Consider the following 16,029-nt stretch of genomic DNA (forward strand, 5'->3'; position numbering starts at 1 on the left):
GGATGATCTTTTGGGCTCTCCTTTAATTCAATTCAAATTCAAAAATACTTTATTAATCCCAAAGGGAAATTAATTGTTGTAGTTCATCATCCTGGTTTCATTAAAGAGTTGTTATAGATGCTGTCTGTGGGCAGGAAGGATCTCTTGTAGTGAGCGGTATGTCCCACAGCGGATCTGAAGAAGCTGGCTGTAAATGCCGATTTGGACCCAGCAGGACTGCCTGAATCCTGGGCAGAACTCCATGAGCAATGGCCACTCCTAGCAGCCGGCCGAGCCCCTCGTCCCCACGGATGGAACTGCAGGTGCCGAGGGACGATCCCGGTCCTCCCGCTATCACGAGCCGCGTTTTCTACCAGCTCCAGGATCTCAGCGGTCAGACACTCGAGCACCGTCGCCGGGTAGACGGGAATGCATTCACGGCACCTCCTTTTCAACTCATCTGGGATTTGGAGCTGTAGCTGAGGTATTATTTGAGCTTTGAACCTTTTAGCTTATAATAGCATCTATCTGGGTTAACATAGAAATTTTGTCTCCAGAAAAGTTAAAAATGTAACAAAAATGCATTTGCCGCCTTAACGTTTAAAAAAAAAAAGTTACAGAAAGCTCAAGAGCCACTTCTCAGACACGATGTGCCTCCATTGTTGTGAGATTTGTTGTAGTTCATCGTAAGCTACACCAAGAATTTTCAACCAGAACTCTTAATCGGTAACGGTTCACATCAGCTGAGCATGGAGGCGAAGAGGTGATGGTTTGGGTTTGTTTTAAAAAAAACTTGGAACACCTCGAGCTCACTGAGTGTTTGAGTCAAACGTGGAACTGAAAACCCTGAATTTAGTCGTGCAAAGAAGTGTTTACAAGCAGCGCAGCAAATTCAGGTGCTGCAGCGGTCCGGGCAAAGCCCTTAACCTGACTGAAATGGGCAAAAGATAAAGAGCTGAAGCGTCACAGTACAGAAGAATTGTTGTAAAAATTATATAGTCTAACGACTTGTTCTGACTGATCACACTGTCTGTTGGGCAATGAGTGACAAGAACTAATCTCTTATGACTTGAGACACTGGTCCAGTTCATAAAACAGCATACTGATTAGTATAAAATAAATTATATGCAATTAATTTCCTGTTAATCAATGCTAGACTTATCAATAGCACTTTTTGTAAAGAATTGACAATATTCGTGATCTGTGCTATCAAAATAATTCAGATTGAGCACAGGCTGCAGTTTCAAAAGCATGGAAGTACCATAATATTTGGTGAAACTGGTTTGTATAAAAATGAGCCCATAAAGACACAATCTAGTTATCCCAGTAACTAAATTGCATATAAACTTCCTAATGTGTAATTTTCTATCAGGTATGTTCAGAAACTTCTCTTTTGTTTGTATTCCTTTCAAATTCCTTTAAAATTTACCATTTTCCTCTGCCAACTGCTGTAGAGCCAGAAAATCCCTTCATATAATGTTTGGGTCATTATTAAGTGAGGATTCCTTTTTTTGTTCAAATAGACCACTGAAATCCCATCGACATCCCTCCAGGCCAATAGCAATCAAGGTTTAAAATCGACGCTCGCGTAAACCACTATCTTGTTGCCAGCTGATAAATGTCAACAAACTATACATTTTCAAGCTTTTGAGATAAAATAACTCAATATTGAAAAAAATCCTCATTGTGACTCAATCTGACAGCATGAGTCTAATTTTAAGATCTTGTTTTCCATCAGAAGCCTTTTTTCTTGTTGCTGTAGATCAGAAGCATCGTAACATTTAGTTTGTTTTGCATTTAACAGACAATACTCATGCCAAACAAACATTACTTGGCAAAAACTGATTAAACTAGGATAATTTAGCCATTTAAATAGCTAAACTTTGAACTTTATGAGTTCTATAACTGCATAACATTCTGTTTTTGAAAAGAATCAGATGTAAAGTAAGAATCAGTAAAAGAACAGTTTTAAAAAATGTTTATTTACAGTCCATGTCAATTAAAATATCTGGTTGTTTTTTTCATCATTAAAGTTAGTATTAAAAGACGTTATACAGTACTGTAATTCCTGCTCTACTGCAAAAGCTAACCACAAAATATGCTGTGGTAATTCATAATGTGATAAACTTCTAGCATCAACAATGGTGTAACAACATAGAGTGACTGTGTTTGGAGTCCTGAATGTGCAGCCAGCATCATGTCCATGCTGACAGTCTTAAAACTGCGGTTTTGGTTTCTTACAGGGTTTAGAAAAGAGGTGCAGACTGCCTGGGGTCATCTGGTAGCACACTGATGGAGTCCTCTGCCTTTCCACACAGCATGCAGAGCATAGTGTACTCCTGCACAAGACCACACACAACTATAAGACATGAGGATTCGCTCACAAATAAATCAGACACCATCATTTACCTGATATTCGTCGACAACAGAGAAGGTGTACTCGTGTCTGGCGATGACGTGGTCACAATTTTTGCAGACATCTAGAGAGACACATAGAGATTTTTCTACAATGTGTTGTAGATGGATTACAAACAGCCAGATAAAACTTAGGCAAAAGTACTGGGCAATGATACTCAAAACTACTGGCATGCTGCTGTTTTAAAAGTCTTCTTTAAAGACTATCAAACCAGTTTTAAGGTACCTGGCTGCAGCCACATGAACCGGTTTATTAATTTACAAGACTATTTTGGGATTCACCACTAAAATGATCACTAAAACAAGTCCAAACACTGGACTCTTAGCATAGTATCTAGAGGCTGAATGATACCCAGACACACTCACGGTCATAAGTGACGATTTCCTCCCCATCTTCATCGTTTATGGCTTTATTGTTTATCAACACGAAGTCCTTCTGGTGGCAGTTTGCACAGCCCAGGTAGTTCATCAGGTAGGATCCGTTTTCCAGACAAGTGTTGCCCTGAACAAGAAATAAAAGGGGGAAAGTTCAGATCCATAATTTTGGGTGCATAAGCGGAAATAAAGTTAGGGTAAGACCTAGTATGTTAGCAGCTGTCCAAATAACTCGTATTTTGTCACAGTACATGAGATACTTATACCAGCGTCAACCTACCCGGTCCGGGTACTCTTTATGCACACAACCGCCACACATTTTAGCTTAAATTTGATTTTAAATAAATGGAAAAGCAAGTAACAGTCCGTTAACTGTTAGCATTCAGCTAATCTTTAGCGGAAACAACCTCCTTGAAGTTTATGAGAGCTGTAGAACATGTTAACCGATCTTGTTGTTGCAAAAAACACTGATTTACCTTATCTATATTTTTGTAGATCTGCTAGCACTGTTAAACTTCCGGCGTAGACTTTGGCGTAATGACGTAAGCCGTGCGTAAAATACGTTAGCAAACATGGCGGCGTATTAGCAGTGTGGTTCTGTTGCCATGTGAATTTTGAAGGTATTCGTGATATTCTAATAATTATTCTATTATTTGTTCGTGTAATACTCAGTTCTTAGCTTGTCTGAATGCTCCTAGCTTTGTATCGCGGTGCATAATTTGAAATGTGGACAGATTTACTGAGCAGCTGCTAACTTCAAACGTTTTCAACAGTTCTGACAGTGTCTGCATTAATTATTTGACTTGATTTAAGCGTTTTCCATCACGTATTCCATACGATCTGTACTCATTTCACCTTTTTTTCCCCCAGATATGTCACACATTCAGTCTCCACAGGTGCCTAAAACACCTGCGAATAAAGAATTTCCACAAGTCTCCAAGAAAGTCAAAGAGATCTACTGTATTTTGTGTCGCAGAATTTATTTAAAATATGTAAGTGGCTTTAATTAACACATTCTAGCTTGCTGAAATGCAGAGCCTTGTTGCTTTTTTTCTCTGCTTAAATAAGCTGTGATCTTAACCTTGTGTGTTTTAATTGCAGAATGCACAGGACCATATGCATAGTATGCTTCATCACAGGGAGCTGGAGACGGTGTTGGGCAAGTGAGTATCTCTAATCAAAAACACGTGAAAATAGAAATGAAGCTTGATAAAGACGATGATATAGTGTGGTTTAATCCTTTTTTTTTACATGACTTCTTATTATAAACAGGGATGCCTTTCATGATTGCCAGGCATGTAAGGTAAAGTCTTTGGGTTTAAAGGAGTTTGCCAAGCACGTCTCAACAACTCAACACAAAGAGAAGTTGAAGAAGTTGAAGACCGAATGCATCACACCCAAAAGTCTGTTCAAGAGTCTGAGTAAAGAGACCATACACAGAATCATGACGAGAAATAAGGCACTGAAAAAAGAGGAGTAAGAATTCAATATGTCCATCGTTTAGAGAGAACAAAAATACCTGGTAGGTTTGTTTCTTTCTTTTTTTTTTATGTGTGTGTGTATTTTTAGGAAGAAAACAATGAAGAAGAAAAGAAAGAAACAGAAGCAGGAAGCTGGGCAGAAGCATGGGGCGATGCAACCCAGTGTTGCCAGGAAAAAGACTTCGGGGTCCCAAGGAGGGACGAAAGGGAATTCCACACATCTGCAGCCAAGGATGTCCAAACAGCAGCAGCAAGCTCACTACAATGGAAGCAACGGTGTTGTTTTTCAAAACAAGGAGAACAAAATGTCTGGCCTGCAAAGCCCTATTGACTGCAGAGGAGCACCTTTTCACAAAGCAAGCTGGAGACCAAACTATCCCAGAGGAATGCTTAGAGGTCAACCTCGTCACCATTATTTTCAGAACCAGTTTGCTCCTTTTTTTGTCAATAACCAGTTGAGGTTTGGGAATTTCCAAAATTACAGATTTCCTAACAGTCAAGATAACTGCCAAATCGGTTCCTTTAATGTTCCCGCACCAGACGCATTTACCGCAGTCAACCAGGCCAACTACTACAACACAGAGTACAATTATGCAACACAAAGCAACTTCGCCAGTGATCAGTTCTCTGGAAAGGAACCTCTCCTGTTTGAGTTCAACCAAAGCGCAAACACCGGGTCCTCTCAGCCAGAAGGTTCAGGCTGTTCAACTCAGCCTGCTTCAGCAAACTCACCTGCCAGCCCCGCTCCTATCCGGGACGTCGACGTCAACTTCATGCTGAAGCAAATCAGGAAAGAGCTTGGCGTGAGGGAGCCGTGCCGAGCGGATCGGGAAGCCCGGAAGCAGAATAGCGAGGCCAGTGTTGGGTCGGCTGATGGGAACAGCGTGCAACAAACAGATGCAGAGCAGCCAGCAGACGCCACCATCCCCACTCCAACTACAGTTGCTCCACAGGCAGGCACCTCTGCTGCTCCTTCCAGTGTCGCTCCTGGTAAATCAAAACGGGCAAGTCTCAAAGAGAAGCAAGAAACGAGTCAGCTCTTCAAGAAGGATTCAACAGCAGAAGAGGAACATGGAAATAGCAAGGGAGGAGACTCTCTGGTGGCCAAAGTCACCTCGAAGTCGCCCAAGGTTGCAGCCTTTGGGCCCAACTTGAGCCTCGCTCGTAAAGTCCGAATCGCCCACAAAGCAGCTCAGGGGGAGAATTCAGCCGCATGTAAACAAGTCCTGGACAAGTTGCTCAGCTTGTCAGAAACCAAGACTAAATTAAGCTGGAGGGAGATGTACAATGAGAAGAAAGGGAAGACCTTAAAAGACAAGTCCCGGTGAGAACTCCGTCATGATGTGAGTTGTTTGGTTTCACTTCTTTGCTTGTTTATGTCACATGTATTTTATATTTTACAGGTTTAGAACTGAGTTGGTAAACCGTCCGGATGATAAAGAAAGCGCTGCACTGGTCGGTGATCTTCCTCTGTCTGAGGGTTTCCACTGGGAGCCACTTTCAGAAAGCCCTTCAGTCCAGCCGCCTCCTTCAAGTGACGCTGACACAACAGAGACTCAAACGGTTCCTCGGGTACAAGATCCAGACGCAGCTCAGGTGCCCTGCAGCACCGGGTCGGTCAAAAAAGTTTCTATTAAAGCAGAACCAAACGTGGAAGGTGAGACGGAAGACCTGAGGGAGGAGAACGGTTCCAGCAAACGCAAACGTTTGAAGTTGACAGTAAGTGATGCTTTTTAATGTTGAGCTTTGCTGCAGCGACCAGTTTAGTGGGTGTTATTTCATTATTGTGTGTGTGCTTTCAGGGTGATGGTGGTTCAGATGGGAAAAAGAAGAAAACCAAGTCAAACAGAGGTAATGCTGCTAAATTTTAAAACTTTTTTTGTTGTGGATAAGAATATTTATGTTAAAAAAAAAAACAACTAAAAACTCTTAGGTTAAATTGTTTTAATAAGAAATATGTTTAATTGGATTAAACAAAAAAAGCCTTTTATTTAATATTAACTTAATAAAAGCTTTCATGTTTTGTCTCTAAAATACTCTTTCACTGTTATTATCTGTTAAAAGCCTAATAAAATTAAAGACCTAACATTCCTTGAAGGAATGCATATCACCCACCACATTTTATGCCAGAATAGTAGTACCAATAGTGTGTGTACATATATATATATATATATATATATATGGCATTTTAAACCCTTCCCACACTCTCGCAATGTTTCTAAACTTTAAACGCTCGAACAGAGCACAGAATGTCATGATTTCCCTCTCTGTGCCTCCGCTGCTCTCAGCCATCTACAAGCGTTCTTGGCCACGCCCACTTCTCCGCTCTGCACACGCATATCAGCTGATCAGCTGTTCAGCTGCAGGAAGAAGTTTATCCTGCAGTATGGGCTGCACAGAGACGCAGGAAGAAGCTTTTGGGCTGTACAAAGGTGCAGCAGGTGCTCCATAATTTAAAATAATTAATTTAAAATAAAAAATTCCATGCCGATCGTGCGGCTCATTCATCGACCTGCCAACTGTGTGTCATGTCCCCTCTTGTTTCGAAAAACCACGATAGAGCGAGTCCGCGATAAACGAACCGCCAAGTAGCAAGGGACTACTGTGTTTCGAAAATAACTTTATGCACATTCTCTTGTGATGTCGTGATATCTTGTGAACAGTTAGCACTCATATTTTGGGTATGACTCTCAGCTACAACCACACAAAACGTAGCTCAGTATTTGTCAAATATTTATGGTCGTTTGACATTTTTGTGTAGGCTAAGGAAAGTGAGCTGTGTCTGCCATCTTGAATCACGTTGACACAGAAAGTTAATCAGTTGTACATCCAATAATTGGAGTTTCATTGAAATTTGTCGCCCTAGTTCATTAGATATTTTGCTAACAAACAGGGTTCACTCCAACTTTTAATACCAAGGTGTTTAGTAAAGGTGTTCTGATAGGATGTGTTAGATGATGCTCAGCTACTACCACGCCAATTTAAGCTCAGTATTTGTAAAAGTGGCTGAGTTACAGTCATATATGTGTTTACTAAAGTCAGTTGGCTGGGGCGGCCATCTTGGAATGTGTTGACTCCAAAAGTTAATCAGCTGTAGATGTAAATCCAATATTTACTTTGGAGAGTTTCGTTAAAGTCGTTTCAGTGATTCATGGGATATTTTGCTAACGGTACAAACACAGTTTTGCAAATCCATGAGGGAAAGTAACCTTCAAGCATTCAAAGAAAACACGAAATGAGACTCAAGCACCCAGTAACTTTTGTTTAGGAGCTGCCTGACTTTTAGCATTTCAGTTTCTCTTTGTAATATTTTTGTGTTTATATTAATGTGTGGGTTGACCTGATTTACTTTTTACATTGTATTCTGTTTTATTTATCATCTCTCAAGTGTTATTAGAATTTAATATAAAAAAATTGTTTTTGATGGAAAATGGCTTCCAATCAGTGAGGGAGTCTCTGTTCTTCCTCAGAGTGCATCTAACACGTGTATGAATTTCCTAATCTGCAGACCAGAGTCAGATGGACGAGCTGTTGGCCGTCTCACTGAAGGAAGACGAGTTGAGCCGTTCGTTGCAGGAATTGGACAAATCTCTGATCCAGGCCCGCAACGCTCTGCAAGCTGCCTACGCAGAGGTCCAAAGACTTTTGCTACTGAGACAGCAGGTGCAGATGCTCATGTCAAATATCAAATGTTTTTCTGCTCCAAGTGCTCTCTCTGTAAATTAACATGAATGTTTTATTTGCTCGCTTAGTTTTCTGCTGAGGTCAACGGTCTGAGAGCAAAGCGCATTGAGATCCTGCAGGGAATGCAAGGTAAGAAAAAAAGCACAATAAAAGCTCTAAATGCTCGAAAGGTGCAAAATGAGAAATTCCTCAAAAGGAAATTTTCCATAACTTGTTTTTTTTGTCTCTTTTTGACCGATGAGTGTTCATTTTATTACAAAATGTTGTTTTTCTTTTGGCTGCTCCTCTCTGCGGTGGTCACCACAGCAAGTGAACTACCGTGAGAGGTTTGGGAGTGGCTTTGCATCAACCTGGAATTGAACCTGCAGTCTCTGTCACAAGACCATGACACTGATCACCAACCTACCTCTGCTTAATTTATTTCTGAATATAAGTCTCAGATTTTGGATTTCAAGAAAGAAAAGCAATACGGTATAGCTTAATCCAAGATGTGATGCACTATGGAGGGACTATAATACCGTACTTTTCGCTGTATAAGTTGCACCTATTTACATAAATTAGCATGCCCTGCGACTTATACAGCGAAGCAACTTATTTATGTTTTTCCCCATATTTATAATCCAATTTTTGTCTGAGATCTGACGATTTCATTCATTCTGATATGGAAAATATAGAACTCTACAATTTTAAGCCACTAGAGGGCCCTCGAGTAATATGGCAATCCAAATGTCTCATTAATAGGTAAAAGTGGCTACTTGGCTTGCCATACGAAGCCACCTTTGTCTCGCTCCGGAACTCCTGGAGCAAACGTCAAATCAGCTGCATTTCGCCGCCCAGGTGAAATGCAGCTGATTTGACCATCAAAGTGCATTAATGAAGGAAAAGTTAAACTGAGACACACCTTTGCTATAATTTCGAGCAAAAAAATATTGGTTTTTTTAGTGTTAATCGTGTTAAATTCTTGTTAAAGTCCTTCTGTGCACGCTCCCGCTGCCACCATTTGACAGCCAATCGATTTTTGGTACACCGGCCCATGATCAACGGTGACGTGTAACAAATGCAAAGCATCAGCGGTGACGCATTATAGATGCGACTTAAGTGACGTTTTTGCTTTTTTCCACTTTATTGGACATATTTGGACTGATGAGACTTATACGGCGGTACGACGTGTACGGCAGAAAGTACGGTAGTTTGGGGTTGCTACCTCCTTCTGGTCCTGGACACCTTGCAAACACTCGAAGGAACAATCTAGTCTGATTTATGAACAGATTTTACGGATTGGGCGCTGCAGCAAAACATCCCTCAGTTGAGTAAATCGATGATAGAGTGGATACATTTAAAGAATAGATTTGGAATGGCAAAGTGAGATTTGTTAAATCAGTTTTATGATTTTAGGGCATAGAGTTGTCTAAAACTCGTGAGTATATTGATAGAAGGATGTTAGAAATGCAGCTGCCAGGAAAAAGGACAAAGAGCAGATATATGGATGCAGTTAGAGAGGACATGGAGGTAGTTGGAGTGAGGACAGATGATGAAGGGGACAGAGATGGAGAAGGATGACTCGCTGTAGTGACCCCTGAAGAGGGAAAAGCTGAAAGAAGAACTTGTCCAAAACTCATAAACGCCTCCAAGAAAAGTTTGATGTTAATTTACTTTTATACGTTTTCTATTTAAAACATGGATGTGGATAATAAAATAATGGAAATGACACGAGGAGCAACTGTTTGTTTATATTTGTGGCTTACTTAAAGATTGGAGCGCATTGATTTTATGAACAAAGTCTTCATCTCTTTCCTCAGAAGGTTACTCTAAAGGGTCCGACGCAGCCTCATCGTCCATCGCGGCACCATCCTCCTTTACTTTAAGTTCCTTCCCCTCATCCTCGAGCCCGCATCCACCTGCTGCAGCCCCAGCATCATCCATCACCCACTCTCCTCCAGCTCCCCTCACAACGCCAGCAGTGTCCATAAAACAGGAAGTCAGTTGTCGTTTTGCCACAACCGAACCGGCTGTTTGTCCAAACGCTGCCTCCTCCTCTGCTGATGGGCCTCACGTCCCTCTGAACAAACCTGCCCCCTCGTTTCCTGCTTATGTGCTTCCCCTAACGCTGCTCCAACCATCGCTCTCGTCCGCCTCCACTTCCTTTGCTCAACAACCCACAGCAGAAAGCTCCACATCAGCGAAGTCGCCCGCTCCTGAATCGTCTGCCAGGAAGCAGCAAGAGACCGGCGTCGGACTGAAGAGCTGTGGAAAGACCACAAAATCACAACCACCTGAGAGTGAGTCTGTGGGAAATGTTAACCAAGGTGGAGTTAAAGGAGCAATAAAAATAGAGAAGAAGCCGTCTGATGAAAACGACGACGGCAGCGAGAGCGACAGCTCAGTCGAAATGATCGATTCCAACCTGGAGGTCATAGCTATCGACGAATCAGACGTGGAGAACTCGGCTGAGGCGGATCCTGCAGAGCAGCCCGAGGAGCCGCTGACCTCTGTCGGCATGGAGTTGAGTTCTGCGAGCACCCAGACGTGTCAGCAAAATGAGCCCGACAGGTGAGGTTCACTCCGATCATTTTAGGGACACAAATCTGACATTTTCAGTTCACTTTAGTCGCAATATTTAATAATTGTCTCGTGTTTTTTGGACACTCAGCAAATTTCAGCCTCCAGTCTTGTCAAGAAACGATGCCAGTGCTCCTCCAAGTGAGTTTTGCGCCTTCTCTTTACTTTTAAATGCATCTTTGAGAACTGTGGCTAAAAATGGTGTCGTTTTAGAGTCTGGTGAGGATGACGAGCCATCTTTAGGGTCCTTCGCCAGTCACGCCGGCCCGGTTCACGGCCTGCAGGTTCATGACGGGCTGCTGTACACGTGTTCAGGAGACAACACAGCTCGGGCCTACAGTCTCAAGGTGCATTGTCAAGAATTTAAACAGTAACACTTTAATTTTCATACACTTGTAAAAAAAAATATATATACACACTATAAGGCACATAAGGAAAAGGAAAAAGAAGGTAAGGATGGATGGATGGATGGATGGATGGATGGATGGATGGATGGATGTGCAATTTACATATACCGTACTTTTCAGACTATAAGTCACACTTAAACTCCTTTAATTTGTTCAAAAATCGACAGTGAGCCTTATAATCGGGTGCGCCTTATGTATTAATTCTGGTTGTGCTTACTGACCTCGAACCGATTTTATGTGGTTATTGTGAATGAGTTGAATAAAGTTTGACTTACCGGTAGCTTACGGTTTTGTTTTGCTTAATGCTCCTTATAATCCGGTGTGCCTTGTGTATGAAAACAGACCCGTTCATTGATATCGCACCTTATAATCCAAAAAAAAAACCCGGCATATTTATTTAACTTTAGGTTTTATCTCGTACTCCTTCACATCTTTTCTATTTCTCACGATAAAGGTTCTCTTTTTTTAATTATTTCATAATAAATACATTTTTCTTTTCCAGACCAGAGAGTGTGAAGCCATTTTTCAGGGTCACACCAACAAAGTCAACTGCCTGCTGGTGTCGTCCAGTCAGAACATGCCTGCTCGTCTCTACACCGGATCCAGCGATGAGACCATCCGCTGTTACAGCTTAAAGGTACAACACACCTGGACAAAGTGAACTACCATATTTTTCAGACTATAAGGCGCACTTAAAATCCTTTTTAATTTTCTCAAAAATCAACAGTGAGCCTTACAATCAGGTCCGGTGCGCCTTATGTATTAATTCTGGTCATGCTTACTGATCTTGAACCAATTTTAAGTGGAACTCTGCACTCAAAAATTTGTCAAAACGAACTTATTTCGCTTAATGCGCCTTAAAATCTGATAAATACAGTATGTGGAAAAGTTTGAGGATTACAATACAAACTCTTAACTTTTGAAGAATTTAAGTAAATCACTTGCAAAAACAGGAACTTTTACTTTATGCAGAGTACTGCACTGTTGATTACACCTCAGATGTTTCATAATTGTTGATAAATAGATATATTTTAAACATTTGCATCCTTTTAAAACCCTCAGCGATGAAAGTTCAGGTTTGAAATGATCAGATACTGCCCAGTTCTTGAAACCTTTGTTTCTATTTTTTTTTTTTTTTTGTACTTCTAGTCTAAAAAGTGTCTGGAGCACATCTCCGTACCAGACAGGGTGTTGTGTTTGCACATAGCTTGGAATATTTTGTTCGTCGGGCTCGCCAGTGGATCGGTCGTCAGCTATGACCTAAAGGTGAGGTAACCTGTTTTAATGTTGGAGCAATAACAAGGTAAAGTATTTTACCAGCTGAAGCAGTCGAGCATCTTTGTTTGGTTCTTTAGGTTTAATTTCCTTGTTCTGGTTTTCTGTGTTTTTATTTAGACCCTGAAGGAGCTGGATGTGTTCGAGTGCCACGGCCCACGAGGGGTGAGCTGCCTCAGCACGGCTCAGGAGGGAGCTCGGCGGCTGCTGCTGGTCGGGTCGTACGACAACACAATCAGCGTGCGCGACGCCAAGAACGGCCTGCTGCTGCGCTCACTGCAAGGTCACACCAAGACTGTGCTCTGCATGAAGGTGAGGCGAGCACAGTCTGAGGGTGGTATCAATCAAAGTGTTGATAAAAATCCCAATTTCTTAAATGTTTGACTTCACTCACATCTGTCACAAAACCACGTTCATTGAAATGTTTGGAGATTTTCAGCAAATATTGTGCAACTTTAGCCATTTTGAATCATAAAAGTTTACGTCGATTAACTTCAAATTTTTTAAAGTAGGTTTTTTTTTTTTTTTTTGTGCAATTCACTCATCGTTCTTCATAAAACGTGTTACTGTACTTCCTAATGACCTCTTGAATAAGGATTTATTGTTTTTCAGGCAAATCTCACCTCGTTTGTTGTTTCAGGTGGTGAATGATCTGGTCTTCAGTGGCTCCAGCGACACATCCGTGCACGCTTACAACATCCATGCAAGTGTTTCTGATCAGTTTTATGTATCAATTCATGCAGCATGTTTGTATAAATCTGTGCTTCGGTTTCAACTTCTTGCACACACAGTTGCCAGTATTGTCATACACATCTGTTTGTTTGTTTGTTTGTTTGTTTGTTTGTAGACGGGTGAGCTGGTTCGGATCTACAAGGGTCACGGTCATGCCGTCACGTCTATTGTCATTTTGGGGAAAGTGATGGTGACGGCCTGCCTGGATAGACTGGTTCGAGTTTATGAGCTACAGGTATTTATGACTTCATAAGCGAGTAAGTCATAATGTTAGCGTTAGGAACAATTTAGTGGCTTTTATTTTGGGTTTAGAAGTTATTCTCTCTTTAAGAGCTGGAACAAGTGGTGACTTTGGGAACAACGCTCAATAATAATTTGTTAAAGTCAAACATGGTTGACTCCAACGATTAATGGTAAAGTTTCAAACTAAGTTCTTAAATGAGCTAACAGTGCTCAGATTATGTGTTGAGGATGACTCTCAGCTATTACCACACTAAATCTTACCTCCATAGCTGTAAAACTGACTTGGTTAGAGCCATTTCTGTGTTTGGTAAGGTTGTGTAGCTGTAGCAGCCATCTTGATTTGGATTGACTCCAAATGTGAATTAGTTGTAAATGTACATCCGGTGATTAGTTCCTGAAAGTTTCACTAAAGTCTCTTCAGTGGTCAGTGAGGTATTTTGCTAACAGACAGGTATTTCCATGATAGCCTCCTTTTCATGGCGACAGTTGAAAAATATGCTGTCTTGTTTTTTTCTAGTCCCACGATCGCCTGCAAGTGTACGGGGGTCACAGTGACATGGTGATGTGTATGGCTGTTCACAGGAGTGTGGTAAGTGGACTGAAACTGGACCGGCCGTGTGTTTTTTTATTTATGTGGACAAAGATGTCAGATGTTCACAGTTGCGACGTACATTTCCATTTCCTTCTGACCACTCCTCGCAGATTTACACAGGCTGTTACGATGGAACGGTTCAAGCTGTAAAACTCAACCTGATGAAAAACCACCGGTGCTGGGTAAGACCTGCACTGCTGGCGTCTTCATCCTGCTTTCAGTGTCTTCTGGATGGAGTTTAGTGGTTACACGTTTGTCCTCTGTGCAGTGGCAGAGCTGCAGCATGATCTTCGGCGTCCCGGAGCATCTCGTACTTCACCTCACCGAAGATCACAGCAACCCAAACCTGCAGACCGTGAAATGTCGCTGGAAGGACTGCAACACCTTCTTCTCCACACAGCAGGCAGTTAAACAGGTTAGGTTGTTTCTAAAACGTGTTTTTAAGTCACATGTTCTTATTCAGACAGGAGATACACTCATGGAGTGTCCATAAAGTGACAGCTTGGGCAGATTCAGAGGGCTGTGATTTTAAAACGATTACCATATTTTTCACCGTATAAGTCACACCTTTTAGTATACATTTGTAAGTCCTGCAACTTATACACCGAAGCGACTAATATTTGTTTTTTCTCCCATACTTATAAGTACGGATGCCCAATATTGGATTTTTGGCCGATATCCGATATGTTAAAACTTATTTGGTAGATAACCGATACCAATAACGATATATTTTTCCTAGACCTACTTACAGAGACTACATAGCTTTCTCTGCTGTGGAATTAAAATACTACATTATTCTGCATGGTCTTTGTCAGTTTGGCCTGCTACCAAATGCAAATGCCAAAAAGTGGGCTGAAAATGATGTAACACTATACAAACATATATATATATATATATATATATAGATATAGATATAGATAGATAGATAGATAGATAGATAGATAGATAGATAGTTAGATCTATAGATAGATAGATAGATAGATAGATAGATAGATAGATATAAAAACAGTGCCTTTTATATCGATGAGTTATTTTGATGGAATGGCTGATGTCCGATATTTAGCTTTATCGCTTATATCAACCGATACCATGCCGATAATATTGTGCATCCCTATTTTTAACCCAATTTTTGGCTGAGATCTGACGATTTCATTCATTCTGACATGAAAATATTGAACACTACCATTTTCAGCTGCTAGAGGGGCCCTCAACCAATTTGGCAAGCCAAGTGTCTCATTAATAGGTAGAAGTGGCTATTAATGAGGCACTTGGCTTGCCATACTGAGCCACCTTTGTCTCGCTCCGGTACTCCTGGAGCAAACGTCAAATCAGCTGCATTTTGCCGCGCCACTCAGGCGAAATGCAGCTGATTTGACCATTAAAGTGCATTTATTATGTAAGTGAGACGCATCTTTGGTAAAATGTTGAGCTAACAAATAATTGTTGGTTGGTTTGGTTATTTTTTATTGGTGGTTATCTTGTTAAAATTCAAAGAAATGCACAGCGAGTCCTCCCTTTGCGCGCTCCCGCAGCTGCGAATCGATTTTTGAAATGCAGCTGATTTGACCGTTAAAGTGCATTTATTAAGGAAAAGTTGGACTGAGACACGCTTTTCTTTGAATTTGAAGCAAGCAAATAATTGTTTTTAAGTGTTAATCTTGTTAAGTTCTTGTTGAAGTCCTCCAGTGCACGCTCCCGCGGCCGCCATTTGGCAGCCAATTGATTTTTGGCACAATACCGGCCCGCATTTCCAGGTGGTCAGCAGTGACGCATAATAGATGAGACTTATACGGCAAAGCGACATATTTATGTTTTTTCCACTTTATTAGACATATTTGGACTGATGCAACTAATATGGCAGTGCAACATGTACAGCGGCAAGTACAGTACTCATTTTGTTAAACCTGACGTATATTACCCTTAAAATTTGCTAAACGTGTCCATCTACATCAGCTTCTTAAGCCCTTTGAGCAGACTAACAGACAAAGTGTATAATGATAAATAATCCAAGCTGTAATTATCTGTATGCTAACAGTTACAAGTGGCAAAATGGCTGCTGACGGGAAGGATTTTCTGTGGCGTTCTGTCCATCACCGCAGGAGGAGGGAGTCCTCCTTAAGAAGTTTCCACCTCAGGATGTCCGTTTAAAATGATTCTCTTGACTAAGTTTTTCTGTCTTGTTTGTGTTTTTCCTGCAGGAACTGCCCAAACACATGCAGAGTCACGTAGAAAACGACAAGCTGCAAAACTGACGGCAATGAAAGTGAAAGTGCAGAAGGAGGGAAGA

At 41.2% G+C, this 16,029-nt stretch overlaps 3 protein-coding genes across 3 annotated transcripts; 2 read left to right on the plus strand and 1 right to left on the minus strand.

Moving 5' to 3' along the window:
* Positions 1-1,975: 1,975 nt before the first annotated feature.
* On the minus strand, positions 1,976-3,246 carry churc1 (churchill domain containing 1). The gene is made up of 4 exons (XM_037685896.1): positions 3,050-3,246; positions 2,761-2,896; positions 2,389-2,459; positions 1,976-2,318 (listed from the first exon to the last, which is right to left on the minus strand). The coding sequence occupies exons 1-4, from the start codon at positions 3,086-3,088 to the stop codon at positions 2,226-2,228; spliced, it is 339 nt and encodes a 112-aa protein (XP_037541824.1). The 5' UTR covers positions 3,089-3,246; the 3' UTR covers positions 1,976-2,225.
* Positions 3,247-3,320: 74 nt separating this feature from the next.
* Positions 3,321-10,785, plus strand: znf106b (zinc finger protein 106b). The gene is made up of 12 exons (XM_037685172.1): positions 3,321-3,389; positions 3,640-3,761; positions 3,871-3,932; positions 4,042-4,245; positions 4,339-5,574; positions 5,654-5,969; positions 6,053-6,101; positions 7,759-7,913; positions 8,003-8,063; positions 9,734-10,484; positions 10,585-10,634; positions 10,778-10,785. Exons 2-12 carry the CDS (start codon positions 3,642-3,644, stop codon positions 10,783-10,785), a joined length of 3,012 nt encoding a protein of 1,003 aa, XP_037541100.1. The 5' UTR covers positions 3,321-3,389; positions 3,640-3,641.
* Positions 10,786-11,964: 1,179 nt separating this feature from the next.
* Positions 11,965-16,015, plus strand: LOC119417925 (zinc finger protein 106). Its single transcript, XM_037685173.1, has 9 exons — positions 11,965-11,976; positions 12,050-12,166; positions 12,296-12,487; positions 12,816-12,878; positions 13,023-13,142; positions 13,668-13,739; positions 13,853-13,924; positions 14,011-14,157; positions 15,941-16,015. The coding sequence occupies exons 1-9, from the start codon at positions 11,965-11,967 to the stop codon at positions 15,992-15,994; spliced, it is 849 nt and encodes a 282-aa protein (XP_037541101.1). The 3' UTR covers positions 15,995-16,015.
* Positions 16,016-16,029: the final 14 nt, after the last annotated feature.

The sequence above is a fragment of the Nematolebias whitei genome, chromosome 12, assembly GCF_014905685.2.
Source record: "Nematolebias whitei isolate Nwh7 chromosome 12, NemWhi1, whole genome shotgun sequence".
In the NCBI taxonomy this organism is placed as follows: domain Eukaryota; kingdom Metazoa; phylum Chordata; class Actinopteri; order Cyprinodontiformes; family Rivulidae; genus Nematolebias; species Nematolebias whitei.

What these genes read in the sequence shown, in the direction of transcription:
- churc1 (XM_037685896.1), bottom strand. Translation starts at nt 3,088, where the DNA reads ATGTGTGGCGGTTGTGTGCATAAAGAGTACCCGGACCGG. An exon ending in GGAAATCGTCACTTATGACC is followed by an intron (nt 2,460 to 2,760) that starts GTGAGTGTGTCT and finishes GTGTCTCTCTAG; the next exon opens with ATGTCTGCAAAAATTGTGAC. An exon ending in CTGTTGTCGACGAATATCAG is followed by an intron (nt 2,319 to 2,388) that starts GTAAATGATGGT and finishes GGTCTTGTGCAG; the next exon opens with GAGTACACTATGCTCTGCAT.
- LOC119417925 (XM_037685173.1), top strand. An exon ending in TGCACGCTTACAACATCCAT is followed by an intron (nt 12,879 to 13,022) that starts GCAAGTGTTTCT and finishes GTTTGTTTGTAG; the next exon opens with ACGGGTGAGCTGGTTCGGAT. An exon ending in CACAGCAGGCAGTTAAACAG is followed by an intron (nt 14,158 to 15,940) that starts GTTAGGTTGTTT and finishes TTTTTCCTGCAG; the next exon opens with GAACTGCCCAAACACATGCA.
- znf106b (XM_037685172.1), top strand. Translation starts at nt 3,642, where the DNA reads ATGTCACACATTCAGTCTCCACAGGTGCCTAAAACACCTGCGAATAAA. An exon ending in AAGGCACTGAAAAAAGAGGA is followed by an intron (nt 4,246 to 4,338) that starts GTAAGAATTCAA and finishes GTGTATTTTTAG; the next exon opens with GAAGAAAACAATGAAGAAGA. An exon ending in ACCTTAAAAGACAAGTCCCG is followed by an intron (nt 5,575 to 5,653) that starts GTGAGAACTCCG and finishes TATATTTTACAG; the next exon opens with GTTTAGAACTGAGTTGGTAA.